This window comes from Hemicordylus capensis, chromosome 4, assembly GCF_027244095.1.
Source record: "Hemicordylus capensis ecotype Gifberg chromosome 4, rHemCap1.1.pri, whole genome shotgun sequence".
Lineage (NCBI taxonomy): Eukaryota > Metazoa > Chordata > Lepidosauria > Squamata > Cordylidae > Hemicordylus > Hemicordylus capensis.
Genome location: NC_069660.1, coordinates 111,775,548 through 111,793,135, shown reverse-complemented (window position 1 = coordinate 111,793,135; position 17,588 = coordinate 111,775,548). Strand labels below are relative to the sequence as shown.

Below are 17,588 nucleotides of genomic sequence, written 5' to 3'. Positions count from 1 at the left end.
TTTTCAACTGAATATTCCAGACAGAGATTATACAGGTGGACCTCATTAACTGTGGGGGTTTCATTCCCGCAGATTACCATGGGTAATGAAACTGCGGATAATAAGTAATTGAGTCTATGGGGATGCGGGGCTTCCCAGTCTCAAAGCACACACCATAAAAACCACCAAAATGGGCCAAATAAAGTGCCTTAACATGCTCTTTGGGTCTTCTGGCGTCCAGCAATGCCCCCCCCACCGATCAAAATGATCTCCAAAAGATTTCCACCCAATTTTTTTCTGAAATTAGCCACAAAATGGCTCCCGCAGACAAAATGACAGCAGGAAGTGACCTCCTCACTCACTTCCGGCCCTCTAGAAATCACAGATACATGGGTTTCGACCCTTTCATATCCACAGATATTGAATTTGTGTGTCAATTAGACACTGGTGAAAATGTAGAAATGCGGATATAGAATCTGCGAATAACAAGGCTCTCCTGTGTAGACACATTTAGACTGAGGGCCAGGCAAGCGTTGGGACTGTGACCACTATCTACAAAAAGTGGGCAGAGTACAATTGCATTGTAACAGGGCTTTTCAAAATGGCCTTTGGCTACTGTGCTAGGAATGATGGAAATGGTAGTCCAACATCTGCAGAACCAAGTTTGAAAACCCCAGCATTACAACATAGGCTTATAGAACCTATTTGCCATATGGCCCATTTCCCCACACTGCAGCCTTTACCAGGACAAAACACCCATGTGCTTGCTGGTTGTGGGGATCAGCCAGACTAGATGTAAGAGTGGCAGCCACTTTTGCTGTTCATGTAGCTGTTTTGTCAGCACATAAAGCAGAGTGGTGGTGTGATGCGCGCAGAGCATGCTGGAGAGACCGCTGAGCCAGGACTCTACTTTTTAGCCTGCCAGTCGGGGGTCTCCTCGTGAGTTGCCATGGCATGGAGCTGCGCTGTGGCAGCACACGATCCGTTAACCCCGGTTAGCGGAGCACTTGCTCCGTTCCGCTAACCTGGGGTAGGGGGAGGGCTTCTCAAGAGGGTTAGCCGCTTGTAAACCACTGGGCCTGCCTGCGAGCCCGGTGGTTTGCACGAGCAGCAAAAATCGGGCTAGGAACAGGAAAGTTTCAGTTGCTTTCACCCACACACTTCAGTTGTTACAATCAGATTCACCTACCCTGCTTTACAATAATGCTGCAGACATAATGAACAAACCATATTTCTACACCTAATTCTTATGAATAAACTAGATCATTTTTGTGGAAAGGAGAATTCATTTGATTATTCTGGCTTCAACTTATCTAGGAGCAAAACACTTCATAATCTTTCTGTGTGTCTGTATTTGTGATCTCGAGGGAGGTGGGGGCGGATCTCAAGTATCAGAGATGTTACCATGAAAAACACAGAACAGTGACAAATGGCACATTCCGTCTTTACCAATTTTAAATGTATAAAATGTGGGGTGCACAATGGAACCCTTGGATTTTTGGTGTTACAGAAGACCAAGTCTTTATTCCATTTAAGCATCCATTCCATTCCATTTGTATGCTTTATTCCATTTAAGCATCCAATGAAATGGACTGTGTCTATAAAAGATCATGCTTCTACAATAAGTTGTTAGGCTTTACAAAACTTAACCCTCCTAAAAAATTTTTTTTTTAAATGGAACCTGATTAGACCAGACATTTTCTAGAGCAACATAGAGGGGCAGGATGTTGGAGAAGATTTTGTAGAAAGTGAAAGAACTTGTGTCCCTCACTCACATAAGATTAAGGATGTGAACCAGCACATCTCTTTCCCCCTCCTCACACACTAAGGCGATTCTCATGATCACCCGTGGTGGGTGGGGAGGATGTGGGGGGAAGGCTGCTTCCACCTTACCTTCCCTCCAGATGACCAAGCAGGTCGTCTAAGGTGCATCTCCTGCGCACCCACACGGGCAGCCCTGCTTAGGGCTGCATGGAGCAGAGTGGAGGGATCCGGGGCTGGAACCTGTTGTTCCAGCCTCTGGACGTCCCACAATGCAATGCATGGCATGCGTGTTGCATTGGGGATTCCCCCATCAGGGCGCTCTATGTGAATTCAGGCCGATTTCAGCCTGAGGATATAAATGATACCTGGTAGCTGGGTTAAGGGTGCAAGTGCACCCTTCACATTGGCTAACAGCTGGGTTAGTTAAAAGGGTTAGACGAGTGGGGAGCAGAGGGATCTGAGAGCATCCCACCTAACCCTGCCTGGGCTGCCCCAAACTGGTTGTGAGAGCAGTCTCATAGGGTCCCTTCTCCACATGTGTATAGTTGTAGTTCAGATGACCCTCCCACACAATCAGGAAAAGGGGAATATCCCTAATGGGGGTCAGTTATGACATATAATTCAAGCTGGCTCAAATTCGTTCACTCGCTACAATACTGCAGTACTATTTGTAACTGCTTCACATGTATTTAGCCTGTGTTGAAAAAGTTTAGCAGCTTGAAGACACATGGAAAAATGATAAAAGGAGATGACAGGGCTTCATAAAGGAGAAGCATGGATGGGATTGGAAGCAAATAGAGTCTAGCTATTTATTCACCAAGACATTCTTCATGATGCTCAAAGTCACGTTAGCTTCAAGAACAGAAAGATCAGAAACAGATAGATCTGCTGCAAAGGGAACACTTCCTGTTCTGAAGTCAAATAAGAAAAAAGGTTTCTTTTTTAAAAATAGATGTCTGTTGTATGTAGCAACGCCCAAGGACACCTTTTACTTGATTTGTGGGCAACAGATGTGGAATTTTATCCACTCTATAAGCTTGAGAACAATCAAATAATCAGAACATTTTTAGCATCCGCAGCATCCTGTGCTATTTACAAAGTGCAGTCAGAACTGTTTTTGACTGAGAACTGGTTTTATAAAGTACCTTTGATATTTTATCTTCTTAGGGACATGCACATTTATAATTCATGGGAGGTTTCTTCCTCCCCTCCTAGCTTTAAAGGACACTTCACTTTGATGAGCATCAGTATCCTCACATCATTTATTTTCTTGTCTTCCTGCATTTGCTCCTGAATACACTAAAGTCATAATGAAACACACACCAAAATCAACGCACTTAAGTGTGCCCACCTCTGTGTCGGATTATGGCCTAAGTAATTAAACTTTAGCTATGGAATTTCTACATTACTGAACCATCTTTCTTCTCATGATATTTACTATTACTATGGCTCCTCCTCCTGCTGCTACAGCAAATACTAACAAAAGAACCTTGTTTGAATATTTTTTTTTCTGAGAATTCTGGGGAATCTTTACAACAGGGGTGGTGAACCTGAGATTCTCCAGCTGTTGCTGGAGAAGTCCCACCATACAATAATACACTGCAGCTGTGGATGACAGGAGCTGTAGTCCAACAGCTGGAAAGGCCTACATGATAAGTTAATCTCCCCCTTGGAAGACTACATGGGAATCTGTTTATTCACAAACATACAGTCTAAGAAGAAATGAGAGGGTGCAACAACAAGCACAACCAATGCAGTTTCCAAAGCAACCTTAGTCTGGGCCAGGGTGCTTGGTTGTTGGGTTATGTCCCATCATTGTGGCTGAGGATGATGGGAGATGTAGTACAACAACATCTGGAGGGCCCAAGTCAGTTCAACACAAAATGGCTGCTTCGGGCCGACTGCCTTTAGCCAGAACTGAGCTTAGTTTACCAACCTATCCCACTAACAGTAGGTAGTTGGCATGGTTTTCAGGAATGGTCTGCAACATCCAATGTGGCTACAAAGATAGACAGGTTTGGAAAAAGTGGCTTGCCTTCTGAGTAGCCACATAAATAACTAGGGATGTGCACGTACCAGTTTGGAAGTCCTTTTCTGGACCTCCAAACTGGTCTGGTGGTTCAGTGGTGGGGAAGTTTACCTTTAAGCAGGAGGGAGGGTGTTTTTACACCACCACCCACCGCCGCCACATTTCCTCTGCCAGCACTGTGTCCAAAATTGCTGGAGTGGGGCAATCAGCATACCCTCTTGCTGTCCCAATCAGTGTCAGACCAGTGTCAGTGGCTGGTGCGCGGGCACTTGCCAGGGTGGCAAGAGGGTACACTGCTGCCCTGCGCCAGTGATTTTTGACACAGTGTCAGCAGAGGAAACACAGCAGGGTGGCGGGGGGAAGGACCCTCCCTCCTGCTTAAAGGTAATCCCCCACCGCCGAACCGGCCATCTGCCGGTTTGTGCACATCCCTATAAATAATCCAAAAGTGCCACATTAACTGATATATCATATCCTGATAACCAGATTTTCAAGAAGTGGTATATTCCTATCCCTGTACATGAAAGTTATACATTAGAGTCAATGCCACTGCCCAATGTACTCCTTCAGATACCATGAGGGCTGCAATTCTATGCATGCTTCCTTTAGAGTAAATCCCACCGAACTCAGCAATTACAGCACGATCAGTCCAGTTCCTTGCACACTGTTGTGGGTTTGTTATTCCCTCCACAGATATTTAAGTAATAAGGACCTTTTTCATTAAATCCAGTTGTTGACTTTGGTTCCTGTTGTGTCTAACAAGATTCACGTTAGTGTTGCTTTTACAGATGTTCTGAAGTGATAGCTCTGTTTATATCTTTCCAAAAGTGGAAATAATTTTGCATCTCATGCAGCAAAAAAGGTAAACGAAAAAAGTCTAGTCTAGCCATTTGAAACACCTTAATCAACATGGATTGCTTTTCTTACTTGATTACTTGGCCCTCTCCACCCCCAGCACAGTGCTTCCAGTGACTGCTGCTGGTCTCTATCTTATGTTTCTTTTTAGATTGTGAGCCCTTTGGGGACAGGGATCCTTTTTGTTTATCTTATTTATTTGTTATTTCTCTGTATGAACCGCCCTGAGCCATTTTTGGAAGGCTCTGAGCCATTTTTGGAAGGCTCCATTTTTGGAAATCAAATCAAATTTTAAAAAAAATCCACCCATTCATGAAATAACATTTATCTGTATAAAAGGCATGTTTTAATATTCTAGAATTCATCATTGAACTCAAGTTTAGATGGACAACATAATTACAACATCTTGGGGAAACTAGGAATGTCACCAATCCTGTCAAGTAATTTCTACCACACCTTTCCGTGAGTCCATCCAACATCCTTTCTGCTGTACCCCAACTCTGTCAATGGAAGGCCCCTCCCATCAGCCAGGATAGTTAAATAGAGCTTCCATGTTCATAGGCAGTATAGCTCTGGATACCAGATGTTGTAGATAAACAAGAAAATGGCAAGAAAATTATGTTGTCTCCATAGCTAGTTGTAAATTCCCAACATACATTTTTGGAGGCCACAGTTGGAAACAGAATGCTAGACTAGATGGAGACAAGTTACTTTTCCAAGGCCACAAAGTAAATACAAAGCAGAAACAGGGAGCTGTCCCTTACTCTAAACTATTCCTTTGGCTCCAAATTTGGGGCCATATTTTACTGAAGGGAAATGAGTAAGGCTAAGAAACAGGTTGCTTGCTAAGGTTAGAAACAGAGTCCAAGGCAAAGGAGGAGTCTGAGACCCAAAGGAACACTTCTTATAATTTCCCTTCAATTAATTCCAGTTCATTTGCCACTATTTCCCCAAATTAACTCCCCTTCAATTAATTTACCCCCAAACACTAATTCCCCTCAGATTCCTCAAAATCAATTCCCCTTCGATTAATTTAGCTCCCCAAATTAATTTTCTGTCTTTATCTCCTCAAATCAATTCCCTGTCCATTAATTAATGTTGAAAACATTTGTTCCTCTTTTGCCTTGAAAGAAAAAAATAATAATCTAAGTTTCTCTTAACCAGAACTCTTCTTCATTGCATCCAGATCCTGATAAACGCTTGATGTCTGTACTCCTGTCTCCAGATTAAAGAGGTGGGACTAACAGAGCAAAGAAGGCACATAATTTAAAATGGCCAGCAGTTGACCAGTCAGCAGCTACTTGATGTGCCACTGTAAACAGCAGTGATGTAGACTAACTCTCACTATAGGGAAAGACCAGGAAACCCCCCAGAAATGCAGCAATTTGCCGAAGAGAAATGCAACTGTCTTCTGGTGGGAAGGTAGGTGAAACCCTGCCTCCCCCCGCCCCCCCGCCCCCACAACTTGGCCAGAACCTTAGAGTCTCAGAGCCTTTTTAAAAGCGCATCAAAATAAGATCAAAAATTAACAGTGGTTGGCTAGTTTTTCTTAAAACTCAAGATACTGGCTCAATGTACTGTGTGCTCTGTATAAGAAGCCACTGGTTACAATAATGGTGTGAAATTTGCAGTCAAAGATCCCCAGGTGTATCATTCTTATTTTCTAAACCATATTTATCCCATTAAACCTTATTTCACAATATTAGTAAATAAGGAACTGTGCCTGTGGGAATCTTGAAATATGTGGCTACCAAATACAACCCATATGTGTAAGTATAGTATGCAAGCTGATCCAGAATAGTCAAGCAATAAAAGCCTCCGTCAAAATCATGCAATGTTAGTCTACTCCATATACCGCCACTGATTTATAACACATGTTCTACACAAAGCAATTGCTTTATTAAGTCATTTTGCGCACACACAGTGCTTCTTTCTCCAGCAGTACAAATCATACAAATCTGTGCTGCATTTATGCAAAAGACTGGTTAATTTAAATAAGGGCAATAATGTCCATATTTTTCCCCAATGAAACTTAGTACAATGTTTCTAAATTTGACTTTCCTTCAAGTAGTATGCCAAAGGGCCTATGAAAACCTGAAAATATGAACTCACAGTTTAATTATGTTCATACTTCATCTATTCAGGATCTCTGTTTTTTGGGGTCTGATTTCTTTTTTAAAGGGGGGGACTCTTGTATCAGAATATTTTCTTGTAACTTGTCATTGAACACAATGACATTTCCATGCAGCATGACCGTTCGTCAGAAGAATCTTAGTGATCCAAATCATTCCGTAATTAATCAGTTCCTGTTGCAAAATGAGCATCTTATAATTATTTGAGGTAAGCCTCTGGTGCATTTCCTAATTTTCAGAACTAGCTAGTGTAGAGCAGATTGTCATATCTCCTTAACAATCATTGCTAACATAAGCATATCATTCAGCTCTGGATACTCTACACTAGTTTCTCAGAAAATAGATTCAAAGCTATAAAGGATCTGGTATATCTCATACGAATGCCAAGCCTATGCCTAAGGCTGCTTTTTGGTATATAAGGATATGGTGAGGAAAGTGTATGTCTAAAAGGTGTTCATTACTACTGTATGTTGATCACATTATTCCAATACCTCAGCCTCAGCTTAAACCCATTGGTTAGCATCCAAAGTAGTGCTCGGGCTGTCTTGCCTGCTCCTCCAAACTGCAGCTCCCTGACCTCCCAAAAGCATTTCTGAAGAATGGCATGGGATTGCAGAGAAAGGATTTTTGCCCGGAGCGCTTAAATGATGGCGAATGCTTGCCTTACATGTTCTATTACTTTTATCCCATTGTAATATGAAATGCAAGTATCTGGAAACCTCCCTATTGACTGAATAGTACCATCCCATAGATATCTATAACAGATGATTTTATTATGAGCATGATGTACAAAATGTTTCTCCATCATTCTTACATTGATGGCAGTGGGCTGGATCCAAAGGTGATTTTTCAGAAGGAGAAGGAATCTTTTTCTCACAGTCTATTTTATGCCTTGTACTAGGAACTTACGAAGCTGCCTTATATCGAGTCAGACCATTTGTCCAGATAGCTTAGTACTGTCTACACTGACTGGCAACAGCTTGTCCAAAGTTTCAGTTCAGTGAGAAAACTGGTTCCAGTTTCCCAATCCAGCATGAGATGTATAGATAATCCCAGCCATTTGACAAGGAGTAGGAGAATGGCATGGCTGGAGGAAGGTATATTCATTTAGTTCCTTATTGAACTAATGAGAGCATAGGTGAGGGCAGCTCAAATATATTGTCTGAACCAGTACGGTCAGAGGCCCAGGGGTCCCCTCCAAATGGCCGGGGGAACTTCCTCCTGTGCCTGCCTCGCCAAACATTCCTTTAAAAAATATATCAGCGTGGCCAAGGGGTGGCTGCCAGGGGGTGAGCCCAGCAGTCATAGGAAACATAGGAACATAGGAAACTGCCATATACTGAGTCAGACCATTGGTCTATCTAGCTGAGTATGGTCTTCACAGACTGGCAGCAGCCTCTCCAAGGTTGCAGGCAGAAATCTCTCTCAGCCCTATCTTGGAGAAGCCAGGGAGAAACCTTCTGCTCTTCCCAGAGCGGCTTCATCCCCTGAGGGGAATATCTTGCAGTGCTCACACATCAAGTCTCCCATTCACATGCAACCAGGGCAGACCCTGCTTAGCTATGGGGACAAGTCATGCTTGCTACCACAAGACCAGCTCTCCTCTTGTGGTGACTGGAGCGATGCTGGGCCTGCTCTTCGGCCCAGCATCTCTAACTAACTATGAGGCATGTCTGTGCAGTTGCGAAAGATCGTCATAAGCCCATGAAATCATGGGCTTATTGTCCAGGCTTTCTTCCATTTTCACATACTAGTTTTGAATTTAACATTCCATTCATTCATTCATTCAAATTTATATACCATCCTTCCTGAAGTGGCTCAGGACAGTTTACATTAAAATAAAAAAAAACCCACAGATTAAAGCAATTAAAATCAAGGAACATTTAAACCAAATCTCGATTAAAATCTCATTAATTAAAATTAAATCTCATTAAAATTAAGGCATCATGAAATAAAATCTCATGAAAGCCTCCAAGGAAGACAGTGCTCTTATATCCATGGGGAGCACATTCCACAACCTAGAGGCGACAGCTGAGAAGGCTCGATCCCAGGCTGCCACGAGATGAACTGGTGGCACTCGAAGACTGATGATCTTAATGAGTAGTGGGGAACTTTAACATTAACTTGAGAACTGGTCTTGTGGTAGCAAGCATGACTTGTCCCTTTAGCTAAGCAAGGCCCACCCTGATTGCATATGAATGGAAGATTTGTGTGAGCACTGTAAGATATTCCCCTTATGGGATGGAGAGCATCTAGATTCCAAGTTCCCTTCCTGGCTTCTTCAAGATAGGACTGAGAAAAATTCCTGCCTGCAACCTTGGAGAAGCAGCTGCTAGTCTGTGCAGACAATACTGAGCTAGATGGACCAATGGTCTGACTCAGTATATGGCAGCTTCCTATGTTCCTAACTTCACCGCATGAAACTTTAAGCTCCAGCTTATCCTAGGCCATACCCAATTTGTATTTAGCAGGTTCGTTCACAGATAGTTGTGGTCCAAATGCCCAACTGAAATTGGGAAATGTGCCATTTTGTGATTGTGTGCTCATAAAAACAAGGTAGGAGGTAGGGGAGATGATACTCTGCAAGGCTCTCATTGGGTAGCAGGGCTTTTTCCTCCCCTACCTTATTAAACCACTGAGTACAGCTACTGGATAGGACAGAGCTTACCTACACAGTGGGAACTGCACAGATGATAACTTCCCTTGCCTCCCACCTTGTTTTTTAATGAGCAAACGACCACAAAATGTAAATGTGCACAGCTCCCAAACTTAGGTAGGACATATCCTACCTTATTGCTAATTGCAAGAACCATCCTAGGATATGTGCTACTAGCTTTCTTAAGAATATTTTTTAGTGAAGGGCAAGTAGCCCCCTCTAGCCCCGCAATTGTTCCTAAATGGTCTTATTTTGTTCCCCCACCCCTGCCATTACAAGCAGGGTAATTTTCTGAGCAATTCTTAGAAAAAGTTTTGGAAATAACCTTCTCCCCCCCAAAAGACACCCTATCCACCAGGTGCTCTCCCTGTCTCCAAGCCCTTTACCTACCTGCTTTTCAGGGCAAGCAGTAGTCTTGTACCTGTGTTTAAAAACAAACAATGCACCCCCTCTTCACATTGTTCAGTTAACTTCTTTCTGCCAGAAGCAAAGAGGAAGCATGAGGGCTTTTGAAACTAGTAGTCTTTCTCAAAGGCAACTGCAATGCTGTAGCCCTGAAAAAAGTCTACTAGTTGCCTTTATTACTGGCAATAAATTAAGCTAACTTTGGGAAAAAGAGTTTTGGGCACATCTTTTTACACAGCAGCAGAATGTAACAAGGAAGAAAGGTTACCATGCCTCCTGTTTGCCCTGGGCAAATTATAACTAAAGGGTAGTGGATTGTTTAAGGCTGGGGGGCTGGCAGGAAGGGTGGAAGGTGATGCCAGTGGAATTTTTCAAATGAGAAGCTGCAAGATTTGATTCTTTCCTTTGAAGTGAACCTTTGCAAGGTCCCACAATTATTCTCTTAGAACAAACACAGAGAATTTCACTGGCTTCACTAATAATTTCTATTCCTGTATTTCTACTTTCCATTTATCCACTTACTTTCCGTTTATTGTTTTAATATGCACCTTTGCTTAAAGCATTACTGCCTCATTTAAGCTTTCAAAATGCCCTCAAACAGAGGTGCTGCTAAGTAATTATGGAGCCCACCCTGCTGTAAGTTAAGCATCATTCCCCTACACACACACACACACACACACACACACACACACACACACACACACTTTTTAACACATGGGTTCTTAAGGGCACAAACAGCAATTGAACTCACCAGAAATGTCAGAATATAAAACAAGTATATTTATGCAAATATACATCAGCAGAAACACACAGCAGCATGGCGACTACGCCACCTGGGGCTGACTAAAGAGGATTTGGGGGGCCCCAGGGGCTGTGGAGGCCCTGGGCATCTGCCCAGAGGTCCAGGGGCAAGAGCACCTCTGCCCCTCAATACTACCAAGTTACTTCCTGATCTCTTATCTAAAGAGAAGAAAATGTCAACTCAACTTAAATTCTTCTATTTGTATCACTTTTTGTAAAATTATTATTACGTTTTCAATTGAAACTCCTAAATCTGTCTTTTCCCTGTCTCCGTTCCAAATAAAGAGGTGAATGGTCAGTAGACTTACATGTCTTATTTCATCCACTATGTTTGAAGAAACAAACAAACAAAATCAATCCTGGAGTACGTCTTGTAATTCCCTCAATACAGTGCGTGGTGTTTTTTTATGTTACATATGCTGCTCTTGAGGTACCAAGTAATTCTGTCTTGGAAGCCTCCACCAGTGGGAGCTTGTGAGCTTGTGAATTGTACTCTCATAAGAAATGCTCCTCACTTTCATTTTTTCTCTTTAAATCTAATTATAAGACATAACTGGATCCAGGTCAGAAATTCCCCACCCCCCATCCCCAATGTTCTGTGTCATGCTGAATATTAGTGTGAAACAGCACAAACTTTTTCAAAATAATCATTTCAAGTTTTAATATTATAATATATGCCCATTTTGTGATGGTGGCTTACATTTAACACCCCACTGATCCGAGAGCAGGATACGCAGGCTTGTTTCGTGCCTCCACCCTTCTAACAAGGTCACAGAGGCTCCATCAGTACTAAAGATTGTATTGTTCCTACATGCTGACACAGTCTTTAGAAGCTTTGTGAGTAACTTCGTGAGCTCATTAGTTTCATGGAATGGATGTGGTTTGGAGAGGCATGGAGCTCGTGTGCCCCACTTTTGGATTGTCAGAGTTTTGCATTGTAAAGCCAGTAAGTTTAGTTAATTTCCTAAAAACCTATTTCCAAATAAATGTGCTTAAAATCCCAAAGCCATGTGTTTGCTTAAATACACTTGGAAATCAATTCTACTAAAGGACTGGGATTAGGATGTAAATTGTTAACATATGGTTACTGAGACTTTTGTCACTGCAGTTGTAATGCCTACAAAGAGGACACTGCATGCAACAGACTAGAAACCTTAGGAAGAGCACATTTTTTCACAGAATGGCTGTAGTGATGAAGCTAAACAGGTCATATAGATAGAGGAATCATGCCAATGTCTCCTGACCTAATCTCAGATGAAGATATTGAGCTGGAGCATGAAATCAGGTAGGCTCCATAATAAGAAATTGTTCGCATTATGGATGACTTTAATTTTCCTTACATTGACTGGTAAATGTACAAGGACCTGTTAGAGATGCAAGTGTTGCCAAACCATTTACGAACAGTAACCAGAGCACTACAAAGCCTCAAGATCTGCAGATCACATGCAGACTCTGCTGATGTTTATGCTGATCCCTCAGTCCAAATAGCAGAACAGGAGATTAATGGTGTCAGAGAAGTCTACACGGGTTGCTGAATGAAATGTTGTACATCTCTTTTGTAGATACTGATTACTGGACTGTTGATTGTGTTTAAAGATCGAGTCATTGTAGGAAGTTGCTTGTCTGGACACATTCCAGTAATTTCAAGGGGTATCTATCCTATAGTTTTAGAAGTAATTTAACCATCATTTCTTCATCCCAGGGAACCTGAGGAACTGTAGTTCTGCCAGGAGGACAAACAGAGAATTCTCAGCACTCACTGAACTACAATTCCAAGGATTATTTGTGGAAATCATACCATCAAACCAGTATACAACTGATACAAAATTATGTAGAATACATATATGCATAGGTTCCCCAATTCTAGCTTAATAACTCAATGGTACTCTCAGCACATCTTTCTATGCCATGCCAGATGGAACTGTATAAAGGAAAATGCTATGGAATTTTAAAAATTCAACAGAAATAACATTCTGCAATGAGTAAGGAATGACACTGTCACAGCAGAAAGTAAAACAGCGAGACTAATGCCAGAAACAGCAACAAAACAGTAGACTATCCAAGAGCACTGCTGGTGAATGATGTTTTTCTTCCGAGGTCTGTGCACAGTAATAACCCTTGGTTGCTGAACCAAGAGAAACGTGTTTACCCTGAGTGGTTACATGCTCACCACTAAAGCAGAGTTTGAGGTAATTCATTAGAGGTAACAGAGGAAATACAAGGCAGAAATGGAAGCTTACCTCTAGTATAATATGTGGTGCAAAAAACAACTGCCTTGGGGTAAATTCACCATGGTCCAATGTGCACAAATCTCCGATATAAGATGGTGGCACTTAATAATGACGATGATGGTGTGACAGTGTATACAACATAGACATACAAAATATAGACCTCTATATGCAAATATACAATAGGAAATACAGTCCTTATATAAATACTTGCAGTTAAAAATATGACTTTGCTATTGCCTTTTCATGATTCAGCAATGCATTACAAAATGTCTGGTGGTTCAAATGCTTAGGCTCATTGAGAGTTCGCCACATGGAAGTGAACTCTTTTCAAGTTTTACCATTCTTAGTTATTACAGTGTTGTATTTCTGATATTCCAGATATGTAGCCATCTCTAGAGAATCTTTTGAAATGGGAAATACAGGTGAAACTCGGAAAATTAGAATATCGTGCAAAAGTCCATTAATTTCAGTAATGCAAATTAAAAGGTGAAACTGATATATGAGACATTACATGCAAAGCGAGATAAGTGAAGCCTTAATTTGTTATAATTGTGATGATCATGGCATACAGCTCATGAAAACCCCAAATCCACAATCCCAGAAAATTAGAATATTACATGGAACCAAGAAGACAAGGATTGTAGAATAGAACAATATCGGACCTCTGAAAAGTATACAGTGTACTGTGCTTGATTGGCCAGCAAACTCGCCTGACCTGACCCTATGGGGGGTCAGAATCTATGGGGCATTGCCAAGAGAAGGATGAGAGACATGAGACCAAACAATGCAGAAGAGCTGAAGGCCGCTAATGAAGCATCCTGGTCTTCCATAACACCTCATCAGTGCCACAGGCTGATAGCATCCATGCCACACCGCATTGAGGCAGTAATTGCTACAAAAGGGGCCTAAACCAAGTACTGAATACATATGCATGCTTATAATTTTCAGAGGTCCGATATTGTTCTATTCTACAATCCTTGTCTTCTTGGTTCCATGTAATATTCTAATTTTCTGGGATTGTGGATTTGGGGTTTTCATGAGCTGTACACCATGATCATCACAATTATAACAAATTAAGGCTTGACTTATCTCGCTTTGCATGTAATGCGTCTGTCTCATATATCAGTTTCACCTTTTAATTTGCATTACTGAAATTAATGGACTTTTGCACGATATTCTAATTTTCCGAGTTTCACCTGTAATATATGACATAATATAGACAGTTTAAAACAAAAAACAAAAAACCAGTTCTAATGAACAGTTCTAGTGTTTGCTGAAATAGTTCCATAATGTGACACTGTTCAATAGAACACTCATTATCCAAACCTCATTTCAGTGTCTGTCACTTTCCCCTTGTTCTTATATCATTATATAGATTTATAATAGAAACAAGAACTGGCAGTCTTGTTGACTTAATTATCTGTTTACTCCCCAGTTGTACCGTACTTCAATTAGAGATAGGCAAGTACTAAAAATTCCAGAGCTCCACCCATTAAAGGAGTAACACTGTGAGGAGAATCTTCAGAAGTTGATGAACTTGGACGACAGTAGAATAGGAGTGAATAGATTCAACATTTCATAATAGGAATCTCCTGTCTGGTCATTGACGGTAATACATTTGATTCTGATTCTGATTCTGATTCTGAATAAGAATCTCATACCTTGAGTATGATGATTCTCAAATACTCAGGCCTGAGAAATATGTGCAGAGTTCCCACAGGTAGCTATAAAAATATAAATAAAGCATCATTTATTTTTTTAAAAATGCACTGTAAGTGCATTCACTTTTGTTTACAATGTCCTCATGAGGTAGGTAGTATCCCCATTTTTAAACATGGAGGAATTGAGGCAAAGAGTTGAGCCAAACTGCTCAAGAACAAAAGGATTCACTGTTCAAGATCATCATATTATAAATACAACTGTCTGGAACTCTATTGCCACACTCAAGCTGACAGATCTTCCTTACTATCTCATACAGAAGTTATAGAAGCACTGCTTTAAAGGGGAATATAGTTGAGAGCAAAAGGTATCTGGGTATTCTTAATCAATGCCAGCAGAATGTGAGGCAATGTCCAGAAATACCAGAGTGGTCAATATATTGTGAACTACTATGAAAGCACATGGATTATCCCAGGGCTTCAGGCTTACAAAAAGATCATGTGTATAAATTAACTGGAGTTCAGGAATCTTGTCTAACCCATCTCTAATTTTGCCATATCCAATGAATTGTCGTCATGCATATAATTCAAAACAAAACAAAACAAAACCTCTTGTCTGGTTGTCAAGTTGTCTGGCTACTCATAAAACAAACAAAAAGTTTACCTCAATAATAATGGCAACCTAGAATTTATATTCAAGTATTTATATCACTTATTAAAAAAACCCAGAATGTTGAAGCTTCATAGGATTGTGGTTCCCCTCTTAGAACATTAACTTCTTAAAACCAAACTGCTGCCATCTTGGACTAATGATCCAGTTAAAAGTAAAGTACATTATTCTATCCCAGCACTAATAGATAGAATAATCATCTTGTACGTCTTCCACAGATCGGTAGATTTTTCCTTGTTCCATAGTGGAACTACCCTTTAAATTGTTTATCAGTTGTACTTCTGCCTACGTTGAAAATGTCCAGTCAGTTGCAAATATTGTTGTAAACCATGGTATTAAGTGTAAGAATTATGCTACATGGAAGGTTGGGGGAACCAGCATCACGACAATGTCCAGTTAGGGTGTGTGAATATTATTGTGTGCTTTTTGGCCCACTCAGCAAACACTTTCTTTTCTGTGATAAATCTATGGCCTCCATAGGGTGCATTTTCATGCAGAAAATATTCATCACATTCGTCTCTTCCTGGTTCATAGTAGTGATAAGGAACTTTCCGAAAGCCTTCTGATCTAGAACAAATACAAGAAATAGGAGTCCATGAAATACACTTGTGTACCATCTAAACAAATTCCCCATAAACCATCTCTATGTGGTATATATAAGGCACAGTAAACTACACAGACAGGAAGACAATTTTATAATGCACCATGCACAGAAAAATGAACATATTTTAGCAACCAAACATATACAGATTGTTCAGAAAGTCACAGGTCAACATTAGGTGTTTCCCATCTGAGAGGCTTTCCATATACAGCACAATATGTCTTTTGGGAATGATGTAAACAGCAGTTATATGGGTACCCTTGTCAAGTTTGCCACCATGTAATATGTGATGTGTCTGTATTAGCCTATAAGACTGAGAGAAAGGGTTCAAATTCCAACATGAGCATATTGCACAAATGGCTACTGCTGCTGGTCCTTATGCCATTGGCTTTGGTGGTGTGCTGAGGCAAACAGAAAATCACATAATTCTTGTTCAACAGTTGCCATGCATTGAGACTCGCCGAAATGAGGTCTGAGGGCAGAGTGGGCTTAGCCCACTCTCCCCACAGACGATCTCCTGTGGAGCCCTGGATGGCCGGATCGGTTGCCCACATGACTGCTGGCTCCGTTACAGAGCTGGTGGGGGCTGTGGGGATTGGGGGCTGTGCGACCCCCAGAAGTTCCAGGTTGCCCATGTGAGCATGCGGGGCATGCTGGAAAGACCCCCGAGCCCGGGGGTCTCCTCATGGGTTGCCACAGCACAGAGCCGCGGCGCGGTAATACACGATCAAAAAGACAAGGTTAACGGAGAGCTTGCTCTGTTAACCTTGGCTAAGGGGAGGGGTAATACACGATCAAAAAGACAAAGTTAATGGGGACCTCGCTCTGTTAACCTTGGCTAAGGAGAGGTTTGCTGCCGGGAGCTGCACAGCTCCTGTTGCAGTACACGATTGGCCAAAATCGGGCTAGGCTCCTTTAGCCTGATTTTGGCCAATCGTGAGAATAGCCTCATTGTGTCCCCAGTGGGATTGTGTGCCTAGGCTCTGAGTGAGCCATTGTGTTGCAGAAAAAGCTGATGCAACAAGCATTTCTGTATGGCTATAGCCTAATTAAATCAGATCTCAGGAATGCTACTGAAATATTTCTAACAGAAAGAAAATATACCACATCAAATTGGCCAGTTTAATTTAATGGCAAATGTCCTACTTCTTTCTGCTATCTATAGCCAAAGAGAGCTATTTTAAATGATGGCAAGTTCCTCTTTTTTGGTGAAATATAAATTAGTAACTAATTATTAATTATACTTAGTAATGGGTAATTGCCCCAATTCATCCCATCACACTTTTAAAATGAATTTAGTTATGCATTACTAGTTGTGTCAAAATGGGTATGGCATTCAGTTAAACGCAATGCAGACAGATGTATCTCGTTTGATACTCAGGGTCAAACGAGATACAATATGAAACGTGTGAACTGTCTTCCAGTTTTCCTTAACAAAAACAGCCCCCAAACATGCTATGTAATTCCTCTGAGAGAGAATCTTTCATTGCATTTGCCATGGAAGCTTCTCTCTTGAAGTAGCTTATAGCAGCTTCAGGTGGGGGACATTTTAGGACATATGAATTATGAACAATAATTCATAATAATTATGAACAATAATTCACATAGGAACGTAGGAAGCTGCCATATACTGAGTCGGACAATTGGTCCATCTAGCTCAGTATTGTCTTCATAGACTGGCAGCGGCTTCTCCAAGGTTGCAGACAGGAATCTCTCTCAGTCCTATCTTGGAGATGCCAGGGAGGGGACTTGGGAACTTTTCCCAGAGTGTCCCCATCCCCTAAGGGGAAAATCTTAGTGCTCACAC

General features: G+C 41.4%; 1 protein-coding gene across 7 annotated transcripts in view; it reads right to left on the bottom strand.

Annotated features, from left to right (window-relative positions):
- ST6GALNAC3 (ST6 N-acetylgalactosaminide alpha-2,6-sialyltransferase 3) overlaps window positions 1-17,588 on the bottom strand; it is a 610,078-nt gene that overhangs the window by 109,966 nt on the left and 482,524 nt on the right. For 5 of the 7 annotated variants that reach the window (XM_053249820.1, XM_053249824.1, XM_053249821.1 and 2 more), the window contains one exon: window positions 14,079-15,747. The exons of 1 other annotated variant lie outside the window; for it this stretch is intronic. In XM_053249820.1, the coding sequence (XP_053105795.1) occupies window positions 15,561-15,747 (187 nt within the window). In that variant the 3' untranslated portion in view covers window positions 14,079-15,560. Of the gene's footprint in view, window positions 1-14,078; window positions 15,748-17,588 lie in introns of those variants that run through there. One more of the 7 variants, XM_053249822.1, reaches the window with a different exon arrangement.